The sequence below is a fragment of the Etheostoma spectabile genome, chromosome 21, assembly GCF_008692095.1.
Source record: "Etheostoma spectabile isolate EspeVRDwgs_2016 chromosome 21, UIUC_Espe_1.0, whole genome shotgun sequence".
Lineage (NCBI taxonomy): Eukaryota > Metazoa > Chordata > Actinopteri > Perciformes > Percidae > Etheostoma > Etheostoma spectabile.
Window position 1 is genome coordinate 6,794,808 of NC_045753.1, and position 17,444 is coordinate 6,812,251.

Here is a 17,444-nt window from a genome sequence, read left to right on the forward strand (position 1 = left end):
ATTGTTGATATTTGAAATCAACTGCCAAACAAATACACCCCCCCTTCAGAATCTCCGCCACCCAGATTCATGGATGCGCATTGCCACAGCAAGCACTTCTGTTAGTGTCTCTGCTGACTAAACGAAATATGGCAGAGTCGATATAAACTCACGTTAGGTTGTGGATTAGCAAACTGTCGCTACTGCTGTAAAGCCAACCAGCTGCTATCACAAACAAAAGCAAACGGACCTTTTCGAAAACAGTGAAACCGTGAAGCTAACATTATTACTCACTTGTCCATAATCAGTTTTCATTCCATTCAAATCACGGTGGTTTCTGCAGCATTGAAACGCCTCACCAATGTCAACAAGACTCTTCCTCCTTTCCCCGGTCATAGAACTTATTTAAAAAAAAATTATTCTGTAGTCCTTTTACTTTTATTTCTGCTTCGCTGCCAACTCTTCTTGTTGATAACTCAGTTTAACTCATTTTCAGTGGGATGAGACCCAAAGCTCTAATTCAAGACCAATAAAAAAAGAACCACCAAAAAGAGCAGTGAAGCAAGTGGATTGATGCTCATATCAGATGTTGTAGTTACAACTCTTTTGGGGTCAGTTGATACACAGGATGGGTAGCAAAATACTTATAAAGTTTCTAAGCCAGATGAAGGATACATGTTTTTTAATTGGATGGATGTATTTAATTTTTTTCAATATAATCTTGGAAATGGAATGTGCCACTAAAAGTCGCATAACACAAAGGACAAATGTCAAATGACAGGGATTTTAGGAATTCAAACATGAGATAACAGTCTTGAAAAGGATGAGAAGGCCAGTTTTGGAAGATAATGTGAAAACAAAAATAAAAAATAACGCGCTTTACACTAAAAAAGCTCAGCTCTGGACCAATTAAAATTCAATAGATATTTAGCATATTCTGCTAAATGGAAAAATGGAAATTATCTCATGTTGCACAGCTTGCTTGTTTTAAATTTAGTAAAACAGGCCCCAGAGCTGTCTAATCCAAAACTGAGTTGGCATGAAATAACTTGAAATAAGGTCCAGTGTGTAACGTGTTTAGTTATATATATAGTCAAAATAAAAATCGGTGTTACCCGTTCACAAACTTTGTTCTTTTTCATGAATATTTACCACAACTATCAATTTCAAGTATTCCTATCGGCTTAACATTTTACATTTCCATTTGCATGAACTGGGGTCTAGCTCCATATTTTGATGCGCCATCTTGAAATACGTTAGCCGGTAAAGGTCACATGATAAACTCACAGGTGCTGCTAATCTGCTAATGGGTATTGTCGCTTCCCGGCTCCTGCAAGTTTGAAGATGGAAACATGAAGAACCACATGTATTTAAAATCCAAATTTCAGGAACAGGAGTCTTCTTCTTCGCCCAGAAAACAATAAGGATGTTGAAAAGAGCAAAGGAAAGGCTTTTTGAAGCGTGAAGGCTACAGTAGCTGGAATACAAATTTGGAACTGCGTGGTGCAAGAGTTATATGATCTCTATGCTAGATGGGAGAAATTCCTACACATTGGACCCTTAAATGTCTATAAAATGGGTGCCTGCTGTAACGTGTAACTCACGTGTACATTATCTTTGTTGTAGTACTTTTCCATTACTCACCAAAAATGTCTTGATAAAAATAAGATAAGTAAGATACAGTACAACATTCAGAAGAGTGTAAATAGATAAATATCTGTCTACACTTCAGGAATTTACTGTTTTGTTACAGCAAAAATACATGTCAGTCAGGAAATCAGGTTGGTTTGCTGTTTGTAAAATACACAGACCCCTGGAGAGACGCTCCAGAGAGGAGAGCCGTGGAGGCCGCCATGCCCCTCGTGGAGTGAACCCGAACAGCCATAGGTGAAGGCAAACCGCACACCAGATAGGCCAGGGAGATAGTCAGAACGATCCAGTTGCTGACAGTATGTCCCAGCGGGGAGCCCAGCCTAGGGGGAACCCAAAACACACCAGCAACTGGTCTGTCTTCCGCCACCGGGAGGACCTCAGAGCGAAGACACTCAGCGCTCTGATAGGGCAGAGCAAATGGAGCCTCCCGTCCTCCGCCGTCACATGAGGTGGAGGATGAAATGCCTTAAGTACCACGGGCCCCACGACAGTGGACCGCACCTTGGGAAAGTAGCCCGGAACGGGGTGCAGGATGGCCCACATGGTACCCGGGGCAAACTCCAGGCATCGGGGAGCAACCGAAAGAGCCTGGAGGTCCCCCACCCTACTCAGAGAGGTGATAGCAAGGAGGAAGGCCACCTTCAGGGTCAGGTACTAGGCCTCAGCCGACTCAATGGGTTCGAAGGGGGCCTCAGCCAAAGCTCCGAGAACCACCGCCAGATCCCAGGTGGGAATCCCAGGGCGAGTTGCAGGTCTCATCCTCCTGGTCCCACGGAGGAACAGCACGACCAGGGGAAGCCTCCCCATAGACCCATCCCTCAAAGGGGCGATCGAAAGCCGAACGGCTGCCACGTAAACCTTGAGGGTGGATGGGGAAAGGCCCGCAGAAAAGCGATCCAGCAGAAACTCCAGCACCTGAACCACCGGGCAGGTAACATGGTCCAGCATGCGTCCTCTGCACCAGGCAGAGAAGACGTTCCACTTCGGGCCACACATCCTCCGTGTAGACGGGGCCCTGGAGCTAAGGAAAGTCTCGACCGCTCCTGCCGTCAGGCCCGCCTCCAGGTACTGGGCCCCCTCAAGGGCCAGACCCACAGCCGCCACAGGGCGGGGAAAGGGTGACGAACCCGGCCCACGGCGGGCCGTCCAGGAGCGCCATCAGGTCCGAGAACCACACTCGGGTCGGCCAGAACGGCGCCACAAGAAGCAGGCAGATGCTCCCCTGAGACCCTCTCCAGGAACCCCGGGAACAGATCGACCGGGGGAAAGCGCAAATACGCAGCCTCGGCCACTCCCGCACCATGGCGTCCAACCCTAGCGGGGCCAAGGGCATCAGGGAGAACCACAGAGGACCGTGTGAAGTCTCCCGAACCTTCCGCACGAGGACTCCACCACCTCGGGGTGGAGCCGCCATTCCCCGGGTCTCAGCCCCTGTCTCGACAGCAGGTCTGTAACCTGATTCTGAAGACCAGGGATAACATCGCCCCAAGAGAGAGAGGCTCCGCTGGGACCACAGGAGGATCTGATGCGCCAGTCTGCAGAAAGGGCGCGAGCGCAGACCCCCCTGGTGAGTCAGATAGGCCACCACTGCCGTATTGTCGGACCAGATCAGCACGTGGTGACCCAGGAGTGCAGGCAGGAATCTCCTCAGAGCCCGGAACACGGCCAGCAACTCGAGGCAAGTGATGTGCCATGACAAGTGATGCTCCTGCCAAACACCCCATGCAGAGCGGTTGGCCATGACCGCGCCCCACCCGGTGAGGGAAGCGTCTGTTGAAACAATACACGGCGACAGGGTCCCGGTCCTCGGGACAGGAACCAAGGCTTCTTCCACACCAATAGGGCACAAAGACATTTGTGCGTAACCCGTATCAGGCGGAACGGGCTTCCCCTCGGAGAGAACCCCTTGGATTACAGCCACCACTGCAGGGCCCTCATGTGCAGAAAACCAGGGTTGGCCCCCCCAAATCTCACTCCAAGGTTTTTGGAAAAGTTGGCAGCCCTGCAACAGGTAGGGGAGAGCCGGGACAGTTGAAACACTTTTTAATTAAACGTAATTTACAAAGCGGTCGAATCACACTGAAAGCTGATATTTTGTAACCAGCAACCTACACGTGTCATCTGTCAAATACAGTTGCATGTTCATGGCCTAAAGTGTGCCAAGAAAACATCCCAAACACACATTACAACACCTACCAGCCTGCACAGTGGTAACAAGGCATGATGGATCCATGTTCTCATTCTTTTTACGCTAAATTTTGACTCTACCATCTGAATGGCTCAACAGAAATTGAGACTCATCAGACCAGGCCACATTTTTCCAGTCTTCAATTGTCCAATTTTGGTGAGCTCCTGCAAATTGTAGCCTCTTTTTCCAATTTGTAGTGGAGATGAGTGGTACCTGGTGGGGTCTTCTGCTGTTGTAGCCCATCCGCCACAAGATTGTGCGTGTTATGGCTTCACCAATGCTTTGCTGCATACCTCGGTTGTACGAGTGGTTATTTCAGTCAAAGTTGCTCTTCAGCTTAAATCAGTCGGCCCATTCTCCTCTGACCTCTAGCATCAACAAGGCATTTTCGCCCACAGGACCGCCGCATACTGGATGTTTTTCCATTTTCACACAATTCTTTCTAAACCCTAGAAATGGTTGTGCATGAAAATCCCAGTAACTGAGCAGATTTTGAAATACTCAGACCGGCCCGTCTGGAACCAACAACCATGCCACGCTCAAAATTGCTTACATCACCTTTCTTTCCCATTCTGACATTCAGTTTGATATTCAGGAGATTGTCTTGACCAGGACCACACCCCTAAATGCATTGATGCAACTGCCATGTGATTGGTTGATTAGATAATTGCATTAATGACAAATTGAACAGGTGTTCCTAATATACCTTTAGGTGAGTGTATATGTTCCTCTAGTCCAGGGGTGACCACACTTTTTCAGCTTGCGAGCTACTTTTAAAATGACCAAGTCAAAATTATCTACCTACTATAAAAATGCAAAAAACATATATTTATTCATAAATATATTGAAAATGATATGTGCAATATAAGTGGGTGTACCTTGCATAACTGCATTAACCCTAATGCACAATACAACCGTACATTTTTTTTGTCATCGCCTCACTCTGACGACTTGCCCTGAATGGAATCAGCCAGGGATGCATAGTCCGGACAGTAGCTGCTGATAGCCAGCCTCAAGCACATTTCCAATGATCATCAGTCATGTTCGAACGGTATTTGGACTTAATAATCTTCATGTGGGAAAAGGCTGACTCACATAAATAAGTGGAGCCAAACAATGCGGTCAAGGAGGTAGCACATTTTCTCATGTTGGGGTACTTTTCCTCTGTCAGCAAGTTCCAAAACTGTCCATGAGCCCTAGACTTGAGCTCAATGTCAGCTTGCAGTGTCAGGATCTCATCCTCCACTCCAGACGAGTTCAGATGAAAAAGTGTTGCAATTTTTGATGCAAGTAAATCCACCTCAGCATCTTCCCGAAAAGGGTAGCACATGAATGTAGCAACTGGCTCCAATAATGCAAAGTCTTGAAACCGTTTGTTAAAGTCTGACAGACAGTTTTCAATCTGCTCTGTGTAGCGTCCATTGTCAAGTTGCGCACATGCCTTCCCTTGTGTCTCCAGTTCTGACATGAGGTTCTGAAAGTTTGCCAAATCATGGCGCTGCAGCTTTGCGCAGAGATGTTGCATTTTTCGTTTGAACGCATTGACTGAGCTGATCATATTGACCACTGTTTTGTCTTTTCCTTGCAGTTCAACATTAAGGTCATTCAACATGTTGGTCAGATCGGTTAAAAAGGCTAAGTCTAGTAGCCACTGATTGTCATTTAGCTGGTTGTATTCAGCATTTTTAGATACAAATAAAAACTCTTTAATCTCTGGACAGAGCTCTCGAAATCTTTGCAAGAATTTCCCTCGACTAAGCCATCTTACGTCAGTGTGTAGCAACAATTCAGTGTGGTCACAGTCCGCCTTCTCCAGATGCACACGGAACAGCCGTCTTTGAAGAGATCTGGCGCGAATAGAACAGGCAATTTTCGTTGCCACATCCATTATCTCTTTCATGTTGAGCATTTTTGTGCATAACGCTTGTTGGTGTAGGGTTATGGCACCCGATTGGTAATTGAGGAGGGGCACGTCGTGGTAAGGAAATTTGCACACTGGAAGCTGAGTTTTCTCGATAAAGTTTTTGAAAGACTGAAAAATGTCCTCTCCCCGCGTGTGTTCTTTCATAGGCAGTACTGTTAACAGCTCCTCTTTTGCAGTCATATCGGTAAACACCATACGAATAAAAATGCACAACTGGGCTGTGTCACTCACGTCTGTAGACTCGTCTAATTGCAGTGAGAAACACTCGCAGTCTGCGATATCCCTCCTAAGTTTCTCGGTCACATCCTCGGCCATTGCTTCACAGCGCCGTGTAACTGTACTTCTTGACAGCTGGAGAGATTTGATTGAAGATACTATGTCAGGTTTGTTTTTAAAGTCTTGAAACAACGAATCAGCCGCTTCAATAAATGCCTCTTTAATCATCTCTCCGTCTTGGAAGGATTTCTTGTGTTTAACGATGATGTGACTCACCCGGAACGATGCTTCGGTGGCGGTCTTTGCTTTCGTGGTAAGCTGTGAGAAAAAGGCCTGCTGTCCAGACAGCTGGGATTTTAGTTCTTTCACCTTTCTCCTTCTCAGTTCACTTTTCGGAGGGAACTCAGTGTCGTAGCTTTTATGAACAGTCCGAAAATGCCGCTCCACATTTCCCTTCTTCTGAATAGCAATGGTAGATTTGCAGATAAGGCAAATGCACTTTGAATAGGACATTGTGAAAAAAAAGTCCTCCTCCCATTCTGTATGGAAGTGGTAAGTTTTTGGCTTTTTACTTGGTCCAGCTACCCCACTCATTTTTATACCGTTTTTTTGAGATTATTAGATATAACTTAGCTAGGCTAACTCGGCAAACTCGCTTGCTTACTGGAATTTTGCCGCTGCTGCATGCACATGCGTGCTGAGTGCTGACCCATGAAAAAAATCAAACGTTAGACTGGTTGTCCTGTATGTCAATCAAGTGACAAATGTCATAGTAAGGATGGATGATTGGCTGACGAAAATATCAGACGTTAGACTGGTTGTCCTGTATGTCAATCAAGTGACAAATAGAATATTGGCATTGTGAAGATGGATGATAGGCTGACATCTTTATTTATTTTTTAATGCCATGCGATCTACCCCCACCGCCTTGGCGATCGACCGGTAGATCGCGATCGACCTAATGAGCACCCCTGCTCTAGTCCGTATGTATCCACCGATCAAAAGAATGAAAAGGGTTTTTCATAAATATTAATCCAAGTTATCCCCCTGTAAAGTCCATTGCTAACTATCTGCTAGCTGTTAACATTGTTTGAGGAACTTGTTCCATCTGAAAGAATCTTTTCTCCTCTTCCTGCACTGTGTTGCTGGGTATTTTTGTTTACGTTAGGTTTCTGCTTACACAATAAAACTATTCCCACCTTTTTGTAGTTTCCACCCCAGGACAGCGATCTCTCCTAGTGTAAAACATCAAGAAGCTGTGTCATGTTGAAATGAGCTGTCATTGGCTATCAAAAATGTCAATCGTTACAATTGTAGCCAATCAAATTCCATTTCCAATGGTGTATAGCATGATACGAAATTCCAATGGGAGCCAGTCTAAATGAATGTGTAACAGAGCTAAGTCCCTCCTCCGAGTGCCAGCAGTCACACGCAAAAAAGATGATCAACAAGGTTTGAATTAATGTACAATGTTTTATATTCATCTAAATGCTTTAGTATGTCAAATAACAGTTGACTTCCGAAATTTGTTAAACAACACTCATTATGGCAATTATGGCAATTAAGGCAATATGATCCATACTAAGGTCACTAGCTTCCTCTAGCTATAATTTGCCATGCAGCGCCACTGGTGTGTTGACAAGATGTAGACATTAGGCTCGTTCGAGATGAGCCAGGTCTGCGCAGAATCGATCACCGGCGATCGGCGCCCGTTGCATGCCGTCTTTTTCAGTCCCTAGATTTGACGCTTGTTTTTGGGTTTTGTGGGGGGAAAAGAGTAAAAGCTCCTTTGAGATGGCCTCAGGTCAAAACACACCCAGAATATCCACTGGGTCACTTCAAAGTTCTGTCAATATTGACACAATGTTCTCGCAATTCAGTCGTTTATTTTATTGAAATCAGAAGCATTAAAGCATAGTTCAAAATCTTAGTGCTTTAGTTATTGCTATGCTATGTATCTATTCCTGGCTTATACACTCACCTAGAGGATTATTAGGAACACCATACTAATACTGTGTTTGACCCCCTTCCGCCTTCAGTACTGCCTTAATTCTACGTGGCATTGATTCAACAGTGTACTGAAAGCATTCTTTAGAAATGTTGGCCCATACTGATAGGATAGTATCTTGCAGTTGATGGAGATTTGTGGGATGCACATCCAGGGCACGAAGCTCCCCTTCCACTACATCCCAAAGATGCTCTATTGGGTTGAGATCTTGGACTGTGGGGGCCATTTCAGTACAGTGAACTCATTGTTCATGTTCAAGAAACCATTTGAAATGATTCGAACTTTGTGACATGGTGCATTATCCTGCTGGAAGTAGCCATCAGAGGATGGGTACATGGTGGCCATAGAGGGATGGACATGGTCAGAAACAATGCTCAGGTAGGCCGTGGCATTAAACGATGCCCAATTCTAAGGGGCCTAAAGTGTGCCAGAAACATCCCAAACACACATTACAACACCTACCAGCCTGCAGTGGTAACAAGGCATGATGGATCCTGTTCTCATTCTTTTACGCTAAATTTTGACTCTACCATCTGAATGGCTCAACAGAAATTGAGACTCATCAGACCGGCCACATTTTCCAGTCTTCAATTGTCCAATTTTGGTGAGCTCCTGCAAATTGTAGCCTCTTTTTCCAATTTGTATGGAGATGAGTGGTACCTGGTGGGGTCTTCTGCTGTTGTAGCCCATCCAGCCACAAGATTGTGCGTGTTATGGCTCACCAATGCTTGCTGCATACCTCGGTTGTACGAGTGGTTATTTCAGTCAAAGTTGCTCTTCAGCTTAAATCAGTCGGCCCATTCTCCTCTGACCTCTAGCATCAACAAGGCATTTTCGCCCCACAGGACCGCCGCATATGAGGTTTTCCATTTCACACAATTCTTTCTAAACCCTAGAAATGGTTGTGCATGAAAATCCCAGTAACTGAGCAGATTTTGAAATACTCAGACCGGCCCGTCTGGAACCAACAACCATGCCACGCTCAAAATTGCTTACATCCCTTTCTTTCCATTCTGACATTCAGTTTGATAGTCAGGAGATTGTCTTGACACAGGACCACACCCCTAAATGCATTGATGCAACTGCCATGTGATTGGTTGATTAGATAATGCATTAATGACAAATTGAACAGGTGTCCTAATATACCTTTAGGTGAGTGTATATGTTCCTCTAGTCCAGGGGTTGACCACACTTTTTCAGCTTGCGAGCTACTTTTAAAATGACCAAGTCAAATTATCTACCTACTATAAAAATGCAAAAAACATATATTATTCATAAATATATTGAAAATGATATGTGCAATATAAGTGGGTGTACCTTGCATAACTGCATTAACCCTAATGCACAATACAACCTACATTTTTTTGTCATCGCCTCACCTGACGACTTGCCCTGAATGGAATCAGCCAGGGATGCATAGTCCGGACAGTAGCTGCTGATAGCCAGCCTCAAGCACATTTCCAATGATCATCAGTCATGTTCGAACGGTATTGGACTAATAATTTCATGTGGGAAAAGGCGGACTCACATAATAAGTGGAGCCAAACATGCGGTCAAGGAGGTAGCACATTTTCTCATGTTGGGTACTTTCCTCTGTCAGCAAGTTCCAAAACTGTCCATGAGTCCCTAGACTTGAGCTCAATGTCAGACTTGCAGTGTCAGGATCTCATCCTCCACTCCAGACGAGTTCAGATGAAAAAGTGTTGCAATTTTTGATGCAAGTAAATCCACTCAGCATCTTCCCGAAAAGGGTAGCACATGATGTAGCAACTTGGCTCCAATATGCAAGTCTTGAAACCGTTTTGTTAAAGTCTGACAGACAGTTTTCAATCTGCTCTGTGTAGCGTCCATTGTCAAGTTGCGCACATGCTTCCCTTGTGTCTCCAGTTCTGACATGAGGTTCTGAAAGTTTGCCAAATCATGGCGCTGCAGCTTTGCGCAGATGTTGCATTTTTCTTTTGAACGCATTGACTGAGCTGATCATATTGACCACTGTTTTGTCTTTTCCTTGCAGTTCAACATTAAGGTCATTCAACATGTTGGTCAGATCGGTTAAAAGGCTAAGTCTAGTAGCCACTGATTGTCATTTAGCTGGTTGTATTCAGCATTTTAGATACAAATAAAAACTCTTTAATCTCTGGACAGAGCTCTCGAAATCTTTGCAAGAATTCCCTCGACTAAGCCATCTTACGTCAGTGTGTAGCAACAATTCAGTGTGGTCACAGTCCGCCTTCTCCAGATGCACACGGAACAGCGTCTTTGAAGAGATCTGGCGCGAATAGAACAGGCAATTTTCGTTGCACATCCATTATCTCTTTCATGTTGAGCATTTTTGTGCATACGCTTGTTGGTGTATTATGCAGTGGTAATTGAGGAAGTCGGGGAAGGCTATCTCCGCATTTGGCAATAAATCATTCGAGCGGCCAACCATCGGGCGCACGTCGTGGTAAGGACCAATTTGACCTGGAGCAGTTTTCTCGATAAAGTTTTTGAAAGACTGAAAAATGTCCTCTCCCCGCGTGTGTTCTTCATAGGCAGTACTGTTAACAGCTCTCTTTTGCAGTCATATCGGTAAACACCATACGAATAAAAATGCACAACTGGGCTGTGTCACTCACGTCTGTAGACTCGTCTAATTGCAGTGAGAAACACTCGCAGTCTGCGATATCCCTCCAAGTTTCTCGGTCACATCCTCGGCCTTTGCTTCACAGCGCCGTGTAACTGTACTTCTTGACAGCTGGAGAGATTTGATTGAAGATACTATGTCAGGTTTGTTTTTAAAGTCTTGAAACAACGAATCAGCCGCTTCAATAAATGCCTCTTTAATCATCTCTCCGTCTTGGAAGGATTTCTGTGTTTAACGATGATGTGACTCACCCGGAACGATGCTTCGGTGGCGGTCTTTGCTTTCGTGGTAAGCTGTGAGAAAAAGGCCTGCTGTCCAGACAGCTGGGATTTTAGTTCTTTCACCTTTCTCCTTCTCAGTTCACTTTTCGGAGGGAACTCAGTGTCGTAGCTTTTATGAACAGTCCGAAAATGCCGCTCCACATTTCCCTTCTTCTGAATAGCAATGGTAGATTTGCAGATAAGGCAAATGCACTTTGAATAGGACATTGTGAAAAAAAAGTCCTCCTCCCATTCTGTATGGAAGTGGTAAGTTTTTGGCTTTTTACTTGGTCCAGCTACCCCACTCATTTTATACCGTTTTTTTGAGATTATTAGATATAACTTAGCTAGGCTAACTCGGCAAACTCGCTTTCTTACTGGAATTTTGCCGCTGCTGCATGCACATGCGTGCTGAGTGCTGACCATGAAAAAAATCAAACGTTAGACTGGTTGTCCTGTATGTCAATCAAGTGACAAATGTCATAGTAAGGATGGATGATTGGCTGACGAAAATATCAGACGTTTAGAAATGGTTGTCCTGTATGTCAATCAAGTGACAAATAGAATATTGGCATTGTGAAGATGGATGATAGGCTGACATCTTATTTATTTTTAATGCCATGCGATCTACCCCCACCGCCTTGGCGATCGACCGGTAGATCGCGATCGACCTAATGAGCACCCCTGCTTAGTCCGTATGTATCCACCGATCAAAAGAATGAAAAGGGTTTTTCATAAATATTAATCCAAGTTATCCCCCTGTAAAGTCCATTGCTAAAATATCTGCTAGCTGTTAACATTGTTTGAGGAACTTGTTCCATCTGAAAGAATCTTTTCTCCTCTTCCTGCACTGTGTTGCGGGTATTTTGTTTACGTTAGGTTTTTGCTTACACAATAAAACTATTCCCACCTTTTTGTAGTTCCACCCCAGGACAGCGATCTCTCTAGTGTAAACATCAAGAAGCTGTGTCATGTTGAAATGAGCTGTCATTGGCTATCAAAAATGTCATCGTTACAATTGTAGCCAATCAAATTCCATTTCCAATGGTGTATAGCATGATACGAAATTCCAATGGGAGCCAGTCTAAATGAATGTGTAACAGAGCTAAGTCCCTCCTCCGAGTGCCAGCAGTCACACGCAAAAAAGATGATCAACAAGGTTTGAATTAATGTACAATGTTTTATATTCATCTAAATGCTTTAGTATGTCAAATAACAGTTGACTTCCGAAATTTGTTAAACAACACTCATTATGGCAATTATGGCAATTAAGGCAATATGATCCATACTAAGGTCACTAGCTTCCTCTAGCTATAATTTGCCATGCAGCGCCACTGGTGTTGTTGACAAGATGTAGACATTAGGCTCGTTCGAGATGAGCCAGGTCTGCGCAGAATCGATCACCGGCGATCGGCGCCCGTTGCATGCCGGTTAGATTTGTGTCCGACTTGATCCCGACTTGCTCTGACGTCATGCACACGTGGACAATGGAAATCTCACGAGAGCAAGGCGGCCACAGTTCTGAGACGCAGGCGGCGCAGTTGCTTTTCACCGACTGCAAGAGCCAGGCGCACCCAGGCGGACCCAGAGCATGCTGGAAAACGCCGGGTTCTCAGCTGATTTAACACCTGATTGGTTTACAACATGATGACGTTTTATATAAACTTTTTATTGTTTTTGAATTGGAGGGATTTTAATTGCTATTTGTCTGATTTAAAGACTTCTGTACAGAACACACGTGTGGCCGATAGTGACGTTTAGAAGTCAGAGAGACTAAATCTGTTCAGATCACGGATCATCTACAGTCTGTTGTTAATTAAATCGGCAACAGATCGCATGTAGAGCACTTTGCCAGCTACTCTGTCATCATTAAAACAACTGGAGACTGTGTACAAGCTGATATGTGGGTCTGATTATATTTTATTAAATCAGAATCGCACCACAGTGTTTTTGTCACTTCCTGTTCAGTCTGAAGGCGGCTGGAATCGTCTGGAAACTGTCCGACTTTACCGCAGCTTTTTGTCACCGCCCCCTGCTGCCATCGCCTGCTCTTGTCCACTTTACAGGCGAGGCGCAGTTCATCTCGAACGAGCCTACTATATGTGGTGTTTCACATAGTGTGGCAGAAAACATGTCTTAGTTATTGTTATTCAAATATTGTAAGACAAGGACCCAAAATACTGTTTTGAATTACGTATGAACTGATGTAGTGTATGTTTTGTTTAATCACATGCTGAAAAAGCACATTTGCAGAAACTTGAAGAATTTAGGTTTCACATGAACTCTCATACATTTATTTTACTTCTGTTATATCTTTTTCCATTTGGGAATGGCAAATATGGGTAAATCAAACAAAAACAGGTGGATATGGTTGCCTTTGAATGGGGCCATTATTGTAGCAAAACTATTTGCAAATGTGTGTTGAGAATTGTGCAACTGTGTGAGTAATGACATTTGTAAATATGTAAAATAATCTCTTAATGCATACTGACATTTGTGAATGTGTACATAAATCTGCATATGTGTATTCAAAATCTGTTTGGAATCAGATCTGTTAATGTGTAGACAAATCTGTAAATGTGTACATAGATCTGTGCATGCATAGATAAATCTAAAAAAAACCAGTGTGCATATATCTGTAAATGTGTAGATAAAGCTGTAAACGCATACATAGATATTCTTGGCTAAAAAACTATTTTGCCTCAATAGCTAAAAATCTGTGCTATAGTACTCAAGATGTTTTTCTGTTGTCTTATACTTAACCATTGAACTTGCCAAATATTCTAGTTGGTCTTGACATATGCTATATGCTTTTTTCTAAAGTAACTTAGAGTAAAGTAATAGTAATAATTTCAAGAATGGGAAAATCCATTTAGTCCACCAATTTCAATTAGTCCTTTTTTGTATTCAATGGTTTATGATTTATGTGGAAAAGAATCAAATGTTTTGTCTCCAGTTAATTAGAACCTTGATAATTAGACTAAAACACACTCTCACAAGTGCCTGGCAGCAGTAATGAAGCCAATGCAGGGTCATGTCTGTGCAGCCCAGCAAGCTTAAAAACACTAACACAATATGCAAGTGCAGTGTGTGACCGGCAGATTACTACTACACTGCTCATTGGCGTAAGTGAGTTGTATTAATGTTGTTTAGTATTTCTCATATTACTTTACAAGGTTTTATAAAACCAAATGTACCTCCTACAATGTAGATACATGTATTATTTACACTGACTTGCTTGTTCTCTCTTTTTTAGTAAACAAAAGAAAACCTAGGTGGATGAGTGCAGATGGACATCAGAAAAAGAGAAGAACAACATGGACACAGAAGGACACTTAAAAAAGATTAACAAAAAAAGAGCCGATTTGTAAAGGAGCCCTTCTATCAAGAATTACAGGGATCTGAAAGGAGGTCGATGTGGGCCTGCTCTGAGGCCAGGGACTGAATCATTTAGCCTGTAGTTCTGGCAAAGGGAAGCCTCCTGGCTCTGACCCCTGAAAAACAAGCCTTGCTAAGTGGAATAGACCAATTTGAGAAGTCACCATATAACATTTTATTTTTGTAAACTTTTTTTAAGTTTATGATTTCCAAAAAGAGCAAACACTAATGTATGTATATACATAATATATATTATATGTCTGTAATATAATAAGTTTGTTTTAAAAAAAATTGTGTCTTTGCAATTTAGAAGAGGGAGTTGAGGAGATGCTAGCTTTCTCCCTGTCTTCTGATTATCACCCACCACACCCCACCCCCCTCACTCTTTGTGTGTGTGTGTGTGTGTGTGTGTGTGTGTGTGGTGTGTGTGCGTGCGTGCGTGCGTGCGTGCATGCGTGCGTGCGTACATGTGTGTGTGTGTTTTTGTGGGGGGTGTGGAGTAGGTGATCCAGCAGACATGTCACTATTTAATTGTTAAGGGAATATGGAGTCGCCTTCAGATAATGAAATGCTTTTTGATCCTGTCTTCCACTAATGGACTTCAGTAGTGTAGTTGTTTGTCTAGTTTTGTCAAGCAGTCCGCATTTTGAAGATTCTAAAAAATAAGAATTATCAATAAGTATCCCTACAAAAAATAAGAAAGATGAATAAGTATCCCAACAATGATCTGTGCAAATTGTTAAAAGAAAGGATATAAATGATGTGATCATTTGACACAAGCTGAAGTCCACAGTGAGAGCTGAAATGTCTCAGTAGTAGGTCATGTCTGTTGGAGGCCTTACTGTCCCTTACATCACTACCAAACCTTTTGTTGTGGTGTTGTGGTTTGAGTTGGCTGTGCTGTGTAGTAAACTGCTTTTGTACATTGTGTTAGGTAGGTCAGGGAAGGATAGGGGTGGGTGGGTTGAACAGGCAGTCTGAGGGAGGGTACAAATAAGAAATATGGGAGCTGTCTACATTAAAGCCTCATAGGAAAGTCACCCATTCATCCTTAAACACAGACTTCCACCTCCGTGAGGGATGGGGTGGGGGGGGGGGGGGGGGGGGGGGGGAAGCCCTATATGAAGTCAAAAAAAGGGTCATGAACAAACAAAGTTTTACTAAGAGTCTCTTTAAACCTTTCTATTTATATGGATCTCTACTTTAATAACATCCTTCTATATTTAAACGTTGTACTAATATCATGCTGTCAGGCATGGTCGGAGAGTCAGTTGTAGCCATTTACTAATGTTGTATTTATTGTATTACCAGTAAGGGGTAAAAAAAACATTTATATATGAATATAGATATATCTATTTGTTATCTGCAACTCTTGGACATAACTTTGTCTCTGATTTTCAAATTTCATGCAGGATTCAATGCATTGTCGATGTATGATAAGGTTTTTACCTGTGATATTTTTTTAGTTGACATTCATTTGGTTTTGTTTCCCCTCAGTTTTATTTCCCTTCACCTACTGAATGTATCTTCAAAAACTCTCAAACGTTTTAGGTAGAAGTGTTTTATATATATATATATATATATATATATATATATATATATATATATATGTATATGTATGTATATATACATACTTAAAAAAGCTTACAGTACTCTGTAAATTATATACACGTGTAAATTATATAACAAAATGTTTCTGATAATATGCTGGACTTCTTCTGCTGACCCAGATAGACTATAATGCCCTGGCCAAAAAAAGAAAAAAAAGGGTGAGGGGAAAAAATGACAAGGGAAGCATTTAAAAGGAACACTAGTACCTTGCAGCCATTGGGAGAGACAGAATTTACAGGATCAGTTAGAATTTTTCTCAGCCATGTTTTTTCAAATTTCATAAGAACAGGAGACATGTGTGAGAGAGAAAGACAAAGGGAGGAGGAAAAGAAAAAAAGAAAAGAAAAGTCGGTTTTCGCTTCCTTTGTCATTTTCAAAATGAATCTCAAAATTATCAAGGTGCGGGGATGAGTGCTAAGTGGGGGGGGGGAGGAAAAGGAGGAGGAAAATTGGGGGTATGAAAGGGAGTGGGTACAGTCCCCTCTGATGTACAGGGGGTGGACAAATTTAAAAAAAACTTCCTGTAGTAAATCATGATATTGACATCACATACTGAAAAAAACCTGTTCAACTTCATCTGTCTGTTGGCAAACTTCCTGGGTTAAGATCAGACATAATAACCAACATGTCGTAACACTTTAGAAGCGTGTTTACACATTTTTGTTGATTCGGAAGGGGATTCAAACTACTGTTGATAATATTATTAAGAATACTTTAAAAATTAACATGAAATAATAGGAATTTTTGTTATAATTCATTTTAGAGCCCCAGGTAGCACACCTGGTGCGTGCGCACTGCGGGTTTACCTGTGGCCCTTTGCTGCATGTCATTCCCCCTTGCTCTCTCCCTTCATGTCTTCAGCTGTCCTATAAAGGCCTAAAATGCCCCAAAAATATCATTCTTAGTGTGTACTTCACATGAACCATGAACAGATGCAGAGCCATAAAAGACATCACATGAGTTATTCTGACCCCAATCAGCGTAATAATTAATACAATTATTGATTTGTTAGATGTTCAAGAGAAAACAATTTACTCCTCTCAGGGTTTCTTTGGTCAGGAAAAGAAGTGATCCAGCTGAAAAACACACACTACATTCATGTATAGCTACATTCATGTAGAGACATGAATGTAGCTCAGTGTAGCTAAATGAAAGCAGCACAAGCTGCTGCTGAACATGGCTGTGAAAACAGCGGCCTTTTAAGACAGCTCTTTTGTTAATCAGTCAAACATTTTTTGGTGTACTATGCGTTATTTAAAATAACATATCAATGAAAAAAATGTAATTCATACTTTTTTGACAAAATGCTTGGATGTCTTTTAAAGCTGACAAATTACTTACTAAGTTGTGCCGCTTTCATTATTCTGATGTTAAAGAATCTTTTTTTATTTCATGTTTCCATTATTTTGTCCACCTCCTGTAGAGCAGTGTGAAAGTGAAGTGAATTCCTGGGTTGGTGACCAACATTCTGGAAGGCTTGACTTTAAAAAAGATAATTCACTGGGAGAATGTTCAATCTTCCTCCTCTTTTTTTGTCTGTTCAGCTACCCAAATGTGCAAAGACTGCTTCTGTGTGAAAGGATCCAGTGAGACCTCCCATG

General features: G+C 42.5%; 1 protein-coding gene across 1 annotated transcript in view; it reads left to right on the top strand.

The window, feature by feature from the left end:
• LOC116671533 (RNA binding protein fox-1 homolog 3-like) overlaps window positions 1-17,027 on the top strand; it is a 751,379-nt gene extending 734,352 nt beyond the window's left edge. Inside the window, exon 16 of the mRNA XM_032502899.1 lies at window positions 14,111-17,027. Within this exon, the coding sequence (XP_032358790.1) occupies window positions 14,111-14,113 (3 nt within the window). The 3' untranslated portion in view covers window positions 14,114-17,027. The remainder of the gene's footprint in view (window positions 1-14,110) is intronic.
• Window positions 17,028-17,444: the final 417 nt, after the last annotated feature.